Source organism: Callospermophilus lateralis, chromosome 14 (genome assembly GCF_048772815.1).
Source record: "Callospermophilus lateralis isolate mCalLat2 chromosome 14, mCalLat2.hap1, whole genome shotgun sequence".
Classification (NCBI taxonomy): Eukaryota; Metazoa; Chordata; class Mammalia; order Rodentia; family Sciuridae; genus Callospermophilus; species Callospermophilus lateralis.
In genome coordinates this window covers 38488881-38505353 of record NC_135318.1, presented here as the reverse complement: position 1 = coordinate 38505353, position 16473 = coordinate 38488881, and the positions used below count along the sequence as shown (strand labels likewise).

At 41.3% G+C, this 16473-nt stretch overlaps 1 protein-coding gene across 1 annotated transcript in view; it reads left to right on the top strand.

Moving 5' to 3' along the window:
• The window catches only part of Lhcgr (luteinizing hormone/choriogonadotropin receptor), a 53980-nt gene that overhangs the window by 29172 nt on the left and 8335 nt on the right, over positions 1-16473 (top strand). The window contains exons 7-9 of the mRNA XM_076833462.1: positions 6340-6408; positions 11896-11970; positions 15512-15697. Of these exons, the coding sequence (XP_076689577.1) occupies positions 6340-6408; positions 11896-11970; positions 15512-15697 (330 nt within the window). The remainder of the gene's footprint in view (positions 1-6339; positions 6409-11895; positions 11971-15511; positions 15698-16473) is intronic.

Here is a 16473-nt window from a genome sequence, read left to right as displayed (position 1 = left end):
AAGCATGCTTAGCCAAGTCAGGCCACCTCTATGTGCCTCCCTCTCTGTCTATTCAATGGTATTATGAATGCATCCTTATGCAGATCCAATTATTATAATTAACTAGTTAAAGACTAATATGCAGTAACCCACAACAGGTTAATTATTTTAGATCATACTGAAAACACTGTGTCTCATCATCTCCTTTTGAATATTTTTTATGTAAAAATTTTTTAACTTGGGCTGGGGAGGTGGCTCAAGTGGTAACACGCTCGCCTGACATGCGCGGGCACTGGGTTCGATCCTCAGCACCACATAAAAATAAAATAAAGATGTTGTGTCCACCGAAAACTAAAAAATAAATATTAAAAAAATTTTCTCTTTCTCTCTCTAAAAAAATTTTTTTAACTGACACATGACTTTCCATTTGTCTTTCCACTAACAAATAGAACAATATGATTAACATATACCTTACCTAGAGTCATCAATTATTACATGACTTACAAGGCACATGACTTTCCATTTGTCTTTCCACCAAGAAATAGAAAAAATTATGTGATTAACATGCCTATACCTTACCTAGATTCATCAACTATTACCAGCTTGCCACAGCCACTCCATCTATAGATGGGAGTATATATTTTCCCTTTTGCCAAATCATCCAGGAGATAATGATATTTTATCCCTAAGTACTTCAACATGTATCTCCCCCTCCACATAGTACCTTTATCCTTAAGAAAATTACTGGGAATTTAATGACATCATCCAGTCCATATTTAAGTGAAAATGTCTTGTATGGGTTTTTCAAAATTTAGCATCCAAAGTTTATGGATTGCATTTTTGCTGTTATGTCTGGCATTCAATCCTCTCAACCTCATCTCCCATACCTCTTCCACACCTAGAACTGTCCCTTTGCCTTCCTCTGTTCTATAAGACACTGAACATACTGAGAAGTTCAGGCTGCCTCGATTCATCTGACTGAATTGCCATGACCAGATTTAGGCCAGATATTTCCATCAGAACACCGCAAAGGGAATGGTATGTCTCTCACTGCATCAAACCAGGAAGTCACACTGTTCCATTACTTGGCCACTTGCTTAAGATGTTGACAGTTAGACCTCTATTGTAAAGACATGTTTTTCCCTTTGTCATTTATAAGTAAATCATGATGGGATACCTGGTGGGATGTTCAGTTGCCTAACTATCTTTCAGCACATTTGATCACTCAAGTTATTTCAAAGGGAGTTACAAAATGGAAATTTTTACATTCTAGTATTCCTCTATATTTATTAGCCAGCATGTCTACAAAAAGTGACTTCCTTTGTTGTTGTTGTTTCTGTTCCTCTCTCTCCCTTGCTCTTTCTAAATATCACTGTGGAATGTGGATTTCTCAGATAATGTATTCAATATATCAGAATTTATTACTGTCATCATTCTTTTTGATGCCTGTCACCTTCTTTATTACTATATATGGTAAAGTCATATAAGTTGGCATGAACTTGGCTGAGGTGAAGGGAAACATGAAAACTCAGTGCTGCTGAAAGACAGGCAGTTGTTCCATATCAGGGACAGGGATCCCTTGCTACAAAGACAGTGACACCCACAGAAAAGGGGGCACCTTGACATATATTCAGAGCAAGTGTCATGGCAGCACATAGCAGTGATGGGGTAACAGCACACAATCACTGCCAATATATCTATTATTGAACTGTCTTCATACCTGGGGAATGCTTTAGATATAGAAGGACTTCAGTAATATGCCACATGAGGAGCTACAAAAAGTTATTTGATTAAAATTGGCTTACAGATATCCAAACAGAAGAAGGGCCAGACACCTGCAAATATAAATTAATCCTTCTTTGAAATATCCAAAAACTAGGTGACTATAAGATACAAAAGAAATACAGCAGCATATAGAAGTGCTACTTCCAGAAGTGCTTCTAGAACCCCAGGAATAATGTTTGTAATAAGACAGCATTCAGCAGCAGAATATCATCTGTGATTAATTTATAAAGCCCAAGTCTTATTTTGAATAAAAAAGATGCCATTCTCTCTGCTTGATTTGAAATTACTGACATTTGAAGAGAGAACCTAGACAATGCTCACAAGCAAGGGGCTGCTATTGTGATAGAGGAGCAAGGGGGAAACCTCCATTTCTATGCCCCTGACAGAATTCTCCAGGCAAAGGGAACCCTTCTCATTTCATTCTGACACCATGAGATCTTGGGAAAAATTTATCTGAAGTGATCTCTAGATGTTTTGAAAGAGCACTGGAGACATTGTGCTGGCGCGATAGTGCAAGGACTCCTACTCACATATGTAATTCATCCAGAGAGGGGAAGCCACTCTTCTCATCAAAACAAGGCAGCACATGCCATTGTGTGCCACTGGGAAGAACAGAGATGAGGAGCAGCTGAAAAGGAAACAGTGAGCCCCAGTCTTTGGAAATGGGACAAGCAAGACCTGGGCTATAAAAAAGAAAGAAAGAAAAAGACATGAAAATTATCTAAATGCAAAAACATCCATGATTCTGGCTCAGACCAAAGTATCTTGAGGGCACTCAGAGAAGGAAGACATTTTGGCAGCCCTAGCCACTGACCTAGACTGCTCTGCCCAAGAACAGAAGGGCACCTACCGCAAAGGAAGAAAAGAACAGTTCAATTTAACAGGTTGCTTGAAGTTCATGCAAATCCTTCCCAGAGTATGGAAAGGTAGACCCTTTCCTTATGTTCTGGTAGAGGGCTGGAGACTACTGCAAAATACAGTCATAATAAGATCAGCACATTAAGCATTTACTATGTCCCAGAACCTATTTCTAAGTACTCAACATATGTTTACCCCTGTAACCTTCAAGACAGCTTAATGGAGTTGATACTATTATTATCATTCCTACTTTCAGATTAAGAAACTGAGACACAGAAAGGTAGGTAAATTGCCAAAAGTTAGCTCAGTTTGTAAGTAGCAGAACTGGGACTGAAGCCCAGGGAGTTGAGTTCAATGCTCGCAGACTTAACCATGCGGCCTCACTTAAAGCAATGGCATTATGAATCCACACACAAAAAAGATAACCTCATGTAGCAAAACTAGGATCAGGGAAGCTTGCAAAAGTGAAGGGCAATGGCCACTGAGACAACTGCAAGAAGCTTTGCTTTCCCCAAAACAAAGGAAGGATTACTTTTTCCTGATCCACTAGAAATGTAGCTCCATCACTTAAGAGTAGAGAAAGCAATGACTCTAGACTTAATATGGGGCAAAAGACATTCTGATTTGCACCCTAGAAATAATGAGAACCTCATCTTACCATGGTGTATTCTATGGTGAGGGTTCCCAAACTGGTATGGCTGCCACTCAGTGGGAGCACTTGTTACAAAAGTGCATATTCCTGAATACCACTACTAGACCCTGACTCAGTGGGTCTGTAGTAGCCCTGGTCAATAGGCCTGAGTCTGCATCTTTGACAAATAAGTCCAAGTGACTCTGATTCAGTGGATGGAGGAGAATGCTTTGACAAATACTGGCCTAGATTCTAAAAAATCAATTTTTTCAAAGAAGTTCATTGAAAAGACAGGTATGAATCTCTCATCTAAAAAAGATTGCTGCTGCACACAATGGTGTATATCTGTAATTCCAGCAACTTGAGAGGCTAAGGCAGGAGGGTTGCCAAGTTCAAGGCAAGCCTTGGCAATTTAACAAGACCTTGTTTCAAACTAAAAATTAAAATAGGCCGGAGCTGTAGCTCAGTGGTAGAGCACCTATGGGATTAATCCCCAGTACCAAATAAATAAATAAATAAGAGGAATTGCTATAAAGGAATTCAGCCACCCCAAATGGCAGGTGTTTGACAAAGAATAATATTCTAAGTATAACTTTTTTAAAGCTTCCATAGGATTGAGCTACTAAGAAGGCAAGAAGGTTGTGTACAATTTCCCAAAGCAACAGGTATACACCTAGCACCTATCTCTCAAATTCTATAATATAAAAAGTAAGGAAAAATTATCAGAAAATGTCATCTCATAATCCAGTGCAGATCATAGTTAAGAAAATAGTGTGTGAAGCTGTAAAATCAGAGAATCCTAGAAGAGAGCAGGTGAGAGCAGGGGAAACCAGGGCAGGGTGGGGGGTGCTCTCTCTGCCATGGAAGGGCATAGCTATTGTTTCAGCCAGACCATGGACAGCTCCTTCCAGGTACTAGGCAGCATATGAGGCCTCAGGTTTGTGGGTATTTGTTTTTAATTAACATGTATTAATTGTACATATTTATGGGGTACAGTGTGATATTTCAATATGTGATTGGTATATAATGTATAGTGATCAAACCAGGATAATCAACATTTCCATCTCTTTATAATTTCTTTATGTTTGGAGGCTTCAAGCTCCCTTTCTTCAGCCTCTTCATTAAATATATAATGGGATTTTAAGAAATAAATAAGCTTCCTTGCTCTCTTTGAACTCAATTTAATGAGGAGGCTTTCAGAATTATTTTGTAATGTCTATATTTTCTGAATTTTGTCATTTGAATGTCATACCTCAATATGAGTACCACCTCTATTTATTTGCTGATTTGTCTCAGATGTGATATGATGAGAAGAAATCAAACATATACATACACTACATATACCTACATATGACATACATATACATTATACACATTCATATACTGCTCAAGGTTAAAAGCTCTGTTCATTTTGTTTAATAAAGACTAGAGAAACCCCATAGACAACAGCCACCTGGAGTAGGAGCGGGTAGAGCAGAGCATGTGTCTGAGCCATTTCTCAAGTCAATCCCCAAGTCTGTCCCTAAAATGGTCATCCAGCTGCCAACAACCCTGGAGAAGAGGCTAGACCTCGCTAGATATGGGATGCTCAAACATGTATTACATTCCAGTTGTTTCTCACCTAGGTCTTGCATCATCATTCACAAAGAACCCGTATAAAATATTGCATGTAAGATAGTGGCTTTACAATTTGTTTGGTTTGATCAACAGTAAGAGATTCTTCTTACATAAGCCCATTTGTTCATCCAATTCATTTAACATATACTTACTGTAATACTGCAGATGCCAAGCATCTGTTATGAATGTGGAAGGTATGCTAGGTGAAAAGCAATTTAAAATCCTTTTTTTATGAAATTTATGCTCTGGTGGGGAAGAATAAGTAAAATAGCATCATGGGTCAGGTCATGAAAAGAGATGGAAGAAAAATAAATTGAGGAAGGGAGATAAAGAATTCTGGGGTTGAGAGATAGGCATTTTAAATAGAGCAGCCAAAGAAGGCCACATTGAGAACATGACATTGAACTCAGCCTTGCAGGAAGACAGCAAGTGAACCTTCAGTATTTAAGGGTGGGAGGAAAAAACAATGATGTCTAGTGCAAAACTGATATGTTGGAAGTGGCCCCAGACAAAGTGTATTCTGGTCCCATTCCTGCCGATGGTGGAAGTCATTTTCCCTCTCTGAGCCTATTTCCTTCTTTATAAAATGAGAGAGTGTTCCTGCTCCTTGAGCCCCTCCAGGCTCCTTTCTGGTTCTAACAGTTGTCAATGTCTGTGTTCTAAGGATTCTCTTATGTCTTAGTCTGGGTAGATGTGTGTGCATATATGTATGCACATGTGTTAAGTTTGTTTTATATATGTATGCCATAAAAATGCTGAAACAACATTTCATAAACATTCCTAGCCTAACTACTCATAATACACCATAATATTTTCCATTTGTTCTATTCTATTTCACTTTTTAAAATGCTGATGGCACTCAACTAAATTGATTTTACTGTCCACTAATGGTTCTTACAGAACTCTTTACAGATGTTTACATCTTCTTGGCTTTGGAATCAACTCTGCATCCACAAAAACCACCTACTCACCCAAGAAAAAGAACAGGTGGCTCAGTGCTGGAGCTTTGCTCTGCCCTTGGCTTTCAGCAGCCCAGAGATTCCACAGCCACAAAACCAAAGGCTGAGTCTCTGGTCTCAGATCACAGCTCCACCACCGCTTCCCTTTCACAATAAGCAAGCTGCACAGCAACACTGATGCTTGGCTCTCTTTTCAGGATAAAGGAAATAATGATGAGAATTAAATCATAAAATATGCATACAATGACTGGTCAAGTATCTGGCACTTAATAAACACTTAATAAATTAGTGATGGTGGGGATGGAGGAGGTAGAGGGAAACCAGAGCAAAAAGAACAGCTTCTTCCCTGCAGGCCCTTAGAATCTAAAATGTTGGAGGAATCGAGCTAGATATTGTGAATGCCAGTGATTATCTCAGTAATAAATGTCACAGGAGGAAGAATGTGTGCTTCCAAACTGGGTTTCTATCAGTTCCTTCCCATTTCTAAATCCTCTCTCCTCCCTCCTTCAGCAAACTATATGGAAATGGATTTGAAGAAGTACAAAGTCATGCATTCAATGGAACGACGCTAATTTCACTGTAAGTATGTGCTTATTTCCCTAACTCATGAATAAAAATGAACTATCACTCTGGCTACCAGATCATATTCAATCTTCAGCAACTAACTCAGGGCAAAAATAAACTTTCAAGTGGCTAGTCCTCAGTGTTTCACGCATGTTACTAGGCAACCGGCTGGCTGGAAACCCCAGAGCACCCTGATTTCAAAGACAGATGCAGCCTCAATACATTGAAGTTGACAGTTTGCTGAAATATTCAACACCTTACTTGATGCCTCCTCCATTGCACAGCTTCCCCCTCTATCCCCCTCACTCAGGTTGATGGTGTGTTAGAGGCTGCATGATTTCAGAAAGAAATTCTTCCCCAGGCCTCACTGCAGAGAAATTGGGTGACACCATTTACCAGCCTAATTAGCCTCAAAAGCCCCACCCAGAAAGGCTATCTCCCTCCTACTGGAGGGAGGAAGCCCTTGTTCCCAGGTGAGGGAGCTCACCCCACCCTAATCCCTAGCCTAACAGCCTCTAACCCAGGGGGAGTGACCCTACTCATTGTTCCCTTCTTCTCAACCTCTCTTTTTTTTCCCCCTGTGGTTCCTCTTCTAGAAGAGTGGCACATTCCCAATCCCATGGGGACATGTGACCCATCACAAGTACAGGATGAGGTGCCAAAAACCATACAGTTGTGCATAGTAAAACCTAAGAGCACACAAAAAGTTCAACTAAAACCAAATTTTAGAAAAACCAACAAAAATGCTTTTTAAAGAAGTGATTTCTATAAACCATGATCTATACCATATAGGTCATAAATGGTGTAAACATAGATACTTCTCAAACTTGAACACACATGAGAATAACCAGTAGATTGTTAAAAAACAGAGATTCTCTGGGCCTTACCCCCAGAGGGACTGATTCAGTGGATCTAGGTAAGGTCTGGGAATTTGCAGTTTTAACTAGCTCCCAGGAGATCCCGGCACTGGCAGTTTGAAGTTAAGTAGCACAACTCTATATGAAATACTAATTATTTTAACTATAGATATTAAACCAAAGGCCCTATTATATTAATACTATATAGTTTGGTGGTTAAGAGAACAGGCCTAAGGGTCAAACTCCAACCCCACTATTTATCAGCTTTATGAAGCTGAGCAAGTTCCACAGCCCCTCTAAGCTACAGTGTACTCATTAGTAAAATAGAGCTGCTAAGAGACTTGAGGATACTCCCAACAAAATGGAAGGTTTGCTTTGTATCCTCAGTACTTAAAATGGTGCCTGGCACATAGTGTGTCCTTTATTTAATTTTTATTATATTTTAAAATCAATGATGAATAAATAATTAAATAAGATTATATTTTTATGAGGTCATATAGGATCTGGTACATACTAAGTACTAGAGAAATGGTAGCTTTTTAAAAGTTGTCCTTTCAGTCCTCCCGAATCACTCCAGTCCTGGTTGATAGGAAATTTCAGGGGAGGACCCCATGTGGAGGACCCTGGGGCTCTCTCCCACACTTTGTCTAGCTTCCAGGCTTGTTCGCTGTGTTTATAAAGACATTGACCCTGGACTTAGCCAGGGAGGGAACTCTGTCTACATACCACCATCCATCCCAGAGCCAGGGGTCTGTTTGTAGTTGTTGTTTTTTTTTGTTTTGTTTTGTTTCTTTTGTTTTGTTTTGTTTTGGACAACTGAGCATTTCTCTCCTGTACAGGACCCAATACAAACTTCCTTATGATTTGCAAACACACACACACACACACAAAAAAAAAAAAAAAAAAAAAAAGTTGTCCTTTCAATCATGGACTGAATCTGCCCTCATTTTCTCCTCTTGGCTTGATTTAATGAAGGGTTGATTAACAAGACCCTGGAGTTGATGAAGGGTTTACCCTGGCCAATTGAATCTGTTTCTATCAAACTCAGATCAGAGGCATGTATAGCCTCTCCTGGTCCAGTATCTCAGATGCCTCATTCTGTCATTCACTCAACAAGAGTTTAGCAGGCATCAGCTGTGTTTGGAGGAACATGCTATATTTTGAGAAGAAATGAAGATGAATAATCACTGGGGTCTGTCCCATAGGCATTTACAGCCAATGAAGAGGCATTTCCAAATGGTACATTATCTGTACATTAAGTTGTAGCTAAAACAGAAGGCAACAGTGTGGCACCTGCACTGGGAGAAGAGAGTCCCCTGGGATTTCAAAAAGAGGAGGAAAGGAAGTTACAGCAAGCCTGGTCAGAGATGGGCTTTAAGCTGGGCCTAATTGGGGCAGGCAATGAGGGTAAGCAAATGCATTCCAGGCAGAAGGCAGAAAGAATAGCCCAGAGAAAAGAAGGAAGCAGGGGATGTGATCATAAACCAACAAACAGTACTGTGTACAAAGTGGTGGACATGAGTTAGGGTCAAAGAGGGAAGAGCCTCAATGCCAGAGTAAAGAATTTGGACTCTGTAGAAATGAGAAGCCATTGAAAGTTCTTGGATGGAAACTATGAGAAGTGGGCATAAAGAAAGTTCATGTATTAAGAGGAAGGACAGAGGCTGGAAGAGACAGGGCAGGTCTACAGACACAAATGTTGGGATTTTCTGAACAAAGGGTAACTGAAGTCCTTCGTGACTGATGTCACCTAGATGAGGGAGAAAATAAGAGGACTGAATATGCAATTAGGAGAAACAAGAGCTGAGGAAGAGAAGCCAGAGCAAGAGCAAAGAGAGGTGGGAGGGAATCCAGCAGAGCACTGCTTTGGGAGGTCAGGAAAAACAGCAGGAGGAAGTATTCAGGTACTCCACAGTGTCTCAGCTGTCACAGAGGTGCCAAAATGGGAACTGTCCAATTAACTAAAAGTTTGTATCCTCCTGTACCTCATATAGCAAGAAAGAAGAAACAAAAAAATCCAGATCAGATTGCCAAGAACACAAATTAATTTTATTCATGTATTCATTCAACAGATGTTTATTAAGCACCACCAATATCTTAGACACTGTGTTAGGTGCTGAGTCTACAATTAGAGTGGACACAGTCCCTGCCTTCATGAAATTTCTTTTCTAGCAAACAAGTCAGACAAAAAGGCAAGTAAATAGATAAATAAAGTTATTAAAAGTAGTCATATGTGCTATGAAGGAAATAACCCATTAGGAGATCTGAGAAAGTACAGAAGGTGAATGACTTGGACAAGGTAGTTGGGGAAGGCCTCATCAAAAACATGATAATTAGGTTGAGCTCCGAGATTGACAAGGAGTCACCATGGCAATAGTGAGGAAACATATTACTGAAAGCAGAAGCAGTGTATGCAAAGGACCTGAGTTGGGAAAGAAAAGAAGCTGGCAAGTACCAAGAACTGAGAAGAAGCCCCTGTGGCTAGAGGGTGTTCAGCAAGAGGAAGATTGGCATGAGATAAACTGGAGACATTGCAGAAGCAAGTCCTGCAGGACTAACAGGCCAGCAGAAGGAGTGTGAATCTCTTCTAAGTGCAAAGATACACACTGAAGAGTTTAAACAGGACTGAGGGAGCAGTTTTCCAAACTGTAAAAACAAAATTCTTAAACTATACAGTCATACTGCTGTCGTATATCATATATAACAAAGTAGAATAAATTAAAAAAAAAAAACTATACATTCAGCCCAGTCTCTGACACCTCCCTCATGTCCAGAGTTGTTTAGAGCAATGATGGGGAAGTCTGCAACCTGCTAAGACACCTACTCACTATGGGTGGCCAGGACAGAGAGGAGCAATACCAGAAGCCCACCTCAGACACCTGCAGGGGGCTGGCAGTCAGTCCCTCCCATTCTCAGAGCACACCAGTTAGGCGGCTTTGGTGGAGCTTGTGGGTTCTCACACTGTCCCTCAAAATGGATGCCTGTCTCTGGTTCTCACACCTGGTTAGTCATGTCACTTGGGAGAATCCTCAAAAAATGACCCCCAGGAAAATGTGCTAAATGGATTTATTTTTTGACAAAGTAACATAAGGCAGAGTTACCAGTACACAGAAAGATCCAAGTTTTAATAAAACATGTGAAATGCTCTGTCATGAAATTCAAAAAATTAATTTGACCTGGCTGACATGAGGATTATCTGCTCAGTGAGCCCCATTTCAACGATTTATAACTATAACTGAACATAATTAAAACAAACTGAATCAGGAAGAACAACTGTGGAGGTTTAGGAGGGAAATTTTCTTTTGATTTAGATTTTAAACAGCAATTGACTCTGACAACCTCATCTCTTTAAAAGTGAAAGTGCACCCAGGGGATGGGAGGCTTTGAGACTGACAGGTGCATTCTGATGAAAGGCTGAGGGCTTCCGAGGAAAAGGCTGAGTAGAAGCGTGTGGAAAACCACCACCCAGAGAATGAGATGCAAGGGCTCTTGCAGTTTCTAACTGGCAGACATGATACGCAAACGTGCAGAAAGCTGGTGAAGGAGATGTAAAGTTATGAGACGAGCACTAGTGATTCCCAGTCTTTCTGCAGGGGAGGGAGTGGCTGTTCTGTCTTTGTTTTGCTGTGTTACACTATAATGATAATGCAGAAGACTCATTCCCATGGTGCAAGTCATCACTAATAATGGATGCTTAAACACTGTGCCTACTATCCAGGGTTTCCAAAATGTTCTTTTAGACACAACTCTTATTGGAAAAAAAAAAAAAAATACTCAAAAGAAGGCTGACAGGCCTGAGCCCAGGGAATCCTTTTCTAGGTCTCTTGTCCAACCAGAAAAGAGCATGGTGCTCAGGAGACCCTCTGTGTCAGAGACTGGACAAGAGGTCTCTTCGCAGGGCCAACCTGTGCTGCTCCTCAGTAATTTAGCTTGAGCTGCTTTGAGCTATGGGGCACAGAGCCCTCGTGTAGTTACTGCCTCAGCAGTTTTGAGATTCATGCACTTTTCAGAATAGTGGCCCTTAGCACTGTTGTTTGCATAATACACACACACACACACACACACACACACACACACACACACAAGAGTTGTCTATGCGGTACAGACCCACACACAGGGTATGAGGCAATTGTCTCCTCAGGCTGTGATCTCACCTCATGCTCACCCCCTGAGAAATGCAAATCTGAAAGAAAAAGAATGCAACTTATGACAAGGTTGACTTTGAATAAGTCCTACTTTTTTTGTTAAGTATTTGCAAACTTCAATATATTACTATTGACAAACTGAGAGCCCTTCAAGGTCACTGCTGCTGCTGGTCTGACACAGAGCAGGCTGCCCATTGGCCTCTTGGAGCAGCCTTTCCTCCTCACCCAGCTGTCTGGTAGCAAACTCTCACAACTCCAGGACAGGAAGGGTGAGTTGTACATTGTAGGACAAAGGACTACACCAAGTGAGGGAGACATTGCAGAGAAAAGGTGGAGTCAAACACATACGCCAGCAATCACACAATTTCAGCAAGGGCCAGCATGTCTTTTTTCCACTTTTCCTAGAGTTCCTCTTTCCCTTTCCTAACCTTGCACACTGTCCAAAAGTGTGTGTACACATAAGGTACAAACTCCACTAAGGAAACTGTTCTTTCCCACAGGGAACTAAAAGAAAACATACACCTGGAGAAGATGCACAATGGAGCCTTCAGGGGGGCCACAGGGCCCAGCATCTTGTGAGTACAGTGGTGTTGCCTCCCTTTCCCACCCAATGTACCCCGACTGGCCTAGTCAGTGTGCTCAGCCACGTCATGCTCAGCCTCTGCAGCTGAAAAGTCCCAATGTATGTGGGATGCCAATAATAAAGCCCCACATATTGTCTCAGCTGTGGAGTCTAGAAGTCAAAAGACAAGGTATCAGCAGATTTGGTTCCTTCTCAGGGCAGTGAGGGAAGAATCTGCCCCAGGCCTCTCTCTTTGCTTCTGGTAGTTCTTTCTGGTTGTGGCAGCATAACTCCACTTTCCCATGGCATTCTGTGTGCATGTGTGAGTGTGACTTCCAATTTCCCCTTTTTGTAAAAAACAGGCATACTGCATTGGGACTCAGCCTAATGACCTCATTTTACTTTGGTTAGCTTTATAAAGAGCTTATCTCCAAACAAGGTCATATTTGGAGGGACCAGGGTTAAGACCTCAACATATGAATTTGAAGGAACTATAATTCAATCAGTACTACCAAATATGGAGGGTAGTCTCGTGTGCTAGCAGATGGGATGGCTACCTGCCTAGGATCCACTCATGGAATCCAAGGCCAGAATTCTGACTTGTCTTGGCAGTTGGCGTATCACACTCTGATGATACAATGACTGAGCCATGCTTCTCAGTTTATAGGAGTTTAGGGTAAGGACACGTGGGAAAATTAGGAGGAAGAGGAAATCAAATCAGTAGTCTGGTGAAGCCTTAAAAAACCTGAAACATCCTGCAGAGGAGAATTGCAGCTGCAGGCAGGGTTCAGAGAGACAGGGTTCCAGATGCTCTCCAGCTCTAACATGGGAGATCACTTCACCCTCTCCACAAAGGTGCAGTCCATTACTTCCTACTCTAGTGAGCTGCTATTCATTCAACAAACCCCTCCTGTTCACCAAGCACCAGGATGGAGAGACAGTGTTGAGCAAAACAGCTCTAGTCCCTGTCCTTAAAGAGATTACAGTCACACAGGAAGACAACAATAAAGAGGCAAAGCAATAAATAGGCATGTCATTTTAAAATGTAAAAAAAAAAAAAAAATGTGCTAAAAAGCAGGATAACTTAGTTTATTTGTTGATCCATTCATTCATTTGTTCAACAACTCCTTTAAGAGCTCAAATCATGTGCCAGGCATTGGATTACACAACAGGGAAATAGCACAGAATGAGACAAGACAAACATCTTCTCCTTCATAGAATAGGGAAAGACAGACATGTAGGAAGCCACACGGTGTCAGTTACAGAGGTGAAAAATTCAGCTAGAGGGCGGGAAAGAAGTTCTTGAGAGGCAGAGTTACCATTTTAAAGAGGATGGCCAAGGAAGAGTACCTGAAAAAGTGTCACTTGAACAAACATGTATGAAAGGAGTGAGGAAACAAATTGTGTGAGTGAGTATCTGGAAGAAAAACATTTCAGGAGACAGAACAGCAAGAGCAAAGGCCCTGAGGCAGAATCTTGCCTTGTGTGTTTGAAGAATAACAAGGAAGCATGGCAAAGGAGTAAATAAGGGAACATAAATCAAGAGAGGTGACAAAAAGCAGGGTCACAGGATCTTGTAGCCACTAAAAGGCTTAACCTTGCTCTTAGTGAGATGGGGAGACTTCATAATTTTGATCAGAAGAAGGACATGAACTGTCCCAGTTATTCTTTATATCCTAGATCCTGCTAGGATCAACCCAGGAATCTCTCCTACCACGATAAACCCCAAACTCTTGTCCACTTCCTACTTCTTTCTGCTGTGAAGTCCAAACACCTACCCACACCTGCTCTACTTTCTATCCAGCCACTGCCTAGCTCCCACAACTACCAATTCCTGGTGTCATCCACTCCTAGCTCCAGTGGCTATTCATTCTGAATCTAATTTCCTCTCCCCATCAACCTCTGGCTCTTCCTAACACCCACCACTAAAATTTGGGATTCTTTCTGTTCCCCGACTTTTGCCGTGATCAATCCTAACTATTCAACCTCAGGGCTCCCTCTAGCTGGTGCCTCCTGCCTATTGCTTTCTCTGTTAACAGTCTCCCAGCTTCTGGCCACTAGGTCGTAAGAGATCTTTTCTACATGTCCTCATACTAGAAAGACACCAGTCTTGCAGGCTGGCTGAATACTCTCCATCTTACCCACCCCGCACTGGCACTGGACAGAGTGCTGCTTCTGGCTCAGTACAGAACATGACTGTTAGGGTGGCTAGAAGAGCCCTGAATGACAGTCCTGAAGAGCTGCTTGGTGGGCTGCTTAAGAATGACTGTGGGTACTGCAGGTACCTATGCTGTCATATTTGGAACAGTGGGGCTAGACCTAGGTCTCTTCATTCCCAAGATAGAGTTCTCATTGCACCTCCAGGATTGGGATGGTGTCTAGAAGCATCCTTTCTGCCCCTCAATATTATATTCCCCCTACCCCAATCTGTCCCTGAGACTGAAAATCCACTCTCAGAGTTCCTCCTTTGTAATAAGGTCTTGCCATTTCTAAGATCCTAATTTTAAACATATACACTCAGAAAAAAAAAAAAACAGCAAGTCTGCAAAGAGTTCTGTGCTCAATCCCTAACACAGCTGAAATGTTAACTCTGTAAAGCAGAATGAGAACACTGGTTTACTTAAATCAACCAGGACATAGAAGCAGTTGGAAGTCTGAAGCTCCTGAGGTAAATTCTGCTGTCTATGCCAGTCACATTCCATGTTGTCAAGTTCATGTTCCATCCATCACCTATTGATCCCCTCCTACATACTGGGCACCAAGTACTGGGTCAGACTGCTGAAAGGTGCTGTGCTGCTGGAAGTCTCAAGGGGCACCAGTAGCAAGTATTTAGAAGATGAGCAGAATTTTTGAATCCCCACTGACTCCTCTTCTTCCTGATTTTTTACATGTTTGCTATTTTCTTGGACATGTCCTCAAATCTAGTAAAACTGAAGAGTTCAGGTTATTTGCAGAGCCTGACTTCCTTCCACACAGCTCTGCTTACGTGGCAGAAGTGTTTGCTTACTAAGGATAGATGCATCCAGCCTGCCACTAGAAAATATTCAGTTTCCCAGGCAGATGATGGTAAATGCCACAAGGCGGCTGTTAATGAGGTAGCCAGCCTAGGTTTCATGAAAACCTCTCCTGCAGGGCTTGATCAATCAAAGGCATCAAAGTCCTGAATATTTACCCCAGGAATGAGCACAAAAGCTGATGTCACTGCATGTGCCCACTCTCTCAGAAAGCAAGTAGTTATTTCACTTCTACTAAGTGAAGAAGGGAGAAAGAGAATGGGAGAAGGGAATCTAGAGAGGGAAGATTCAAGGCAGGTACAAGGAGTTACACTCAATCGTGAAAAGAATAATGGGGTGCACATGAAGGGAAAAAACCCATGGAATGACTGTTTTGAATTCAGATCTTAATGAGGTTAACTAAGAGAAGTAAAGGAAAAACAAAAATGGAGAAAAGAGTTCTAATAACTTAGAATGACAGACTATTGAGGGGAGGTTTCGTTCTCTGAATAAAATGTATAAAATAAATAAATAAAAACGTTTTCCTTCTTTATTGTTCAGGGATATTTCTTCCACCAAATTACAGGCCCTGCCAAGCTATGGCCTGGAGTCCATTCAGACGCTAATTGCCACATCATCCTATTATCTAAAAAAATTGCCATCGAGAGAAAAATTCACCAATCTCCTGGATGCCACACTGACTTACCCCAGCCACTGCTGTGCCTTTAGGAACTTGCCAACCAAAGAGTAAGTAGGGCTGGGGTTGCAGGTCAGAGGTGGAGCACTTGCCTAGTACACATGAGGCACTATGTTCGATCCTCAGTACCAACATAAAAATAAATAAGTAAAATAAACGCATTGTGTCCATCTACAACTAAAATTTAAAAAAAAAAAATTAAGAGTAAGTAAAAAACAAAATGTAAAGCCAAACCATGTGGCAGAGACTCAGTTCTCAAGATAGTCAACTAATGGGGATCTCTCTCTACTTTTACTCCCTGCCTTCCAGGCCAATTCCATAATCACAGGGTCACTCTCAGATACAGAAGAAAATGAGCTCCCCTGTTTTCTCACAAAAAAAATGGTGACATCCAGGCATGGTGGCACACACCAGACATCATCTTGGTAGGCTGAAGCAGCAGGATCACAAGTTCAAAGCCAGCCTCAGCAACTTAGCAAGGCCCTAAGCAACTTAGCAATACCCTGTCTCAAAATAAAAAATAAAAAGGACTGGGAATGGACTGGGAATGTAGCTCAGTGGTTAAACATCCCTGGGTTCAATCCCTGGTACAAAAAAAAAAAAAAAAAAAAGTGCTGCCAAATCACTTACTGACCCTGTAACCACAAAACCTCAGTGGTTAATTCTGGGCTAATTGAATGATAGCCTACTTTAGCAATTACAAAATAAAGTATAAAACCAGCATCTCAAAGATCAATTAGTTCCAATCCTCATCAGAGAGCATCATTTTTAAAGAAATGGGGGAGTAGGCTAAGAAGAGTAAAAATTAGCTAATATCTTATTCTTT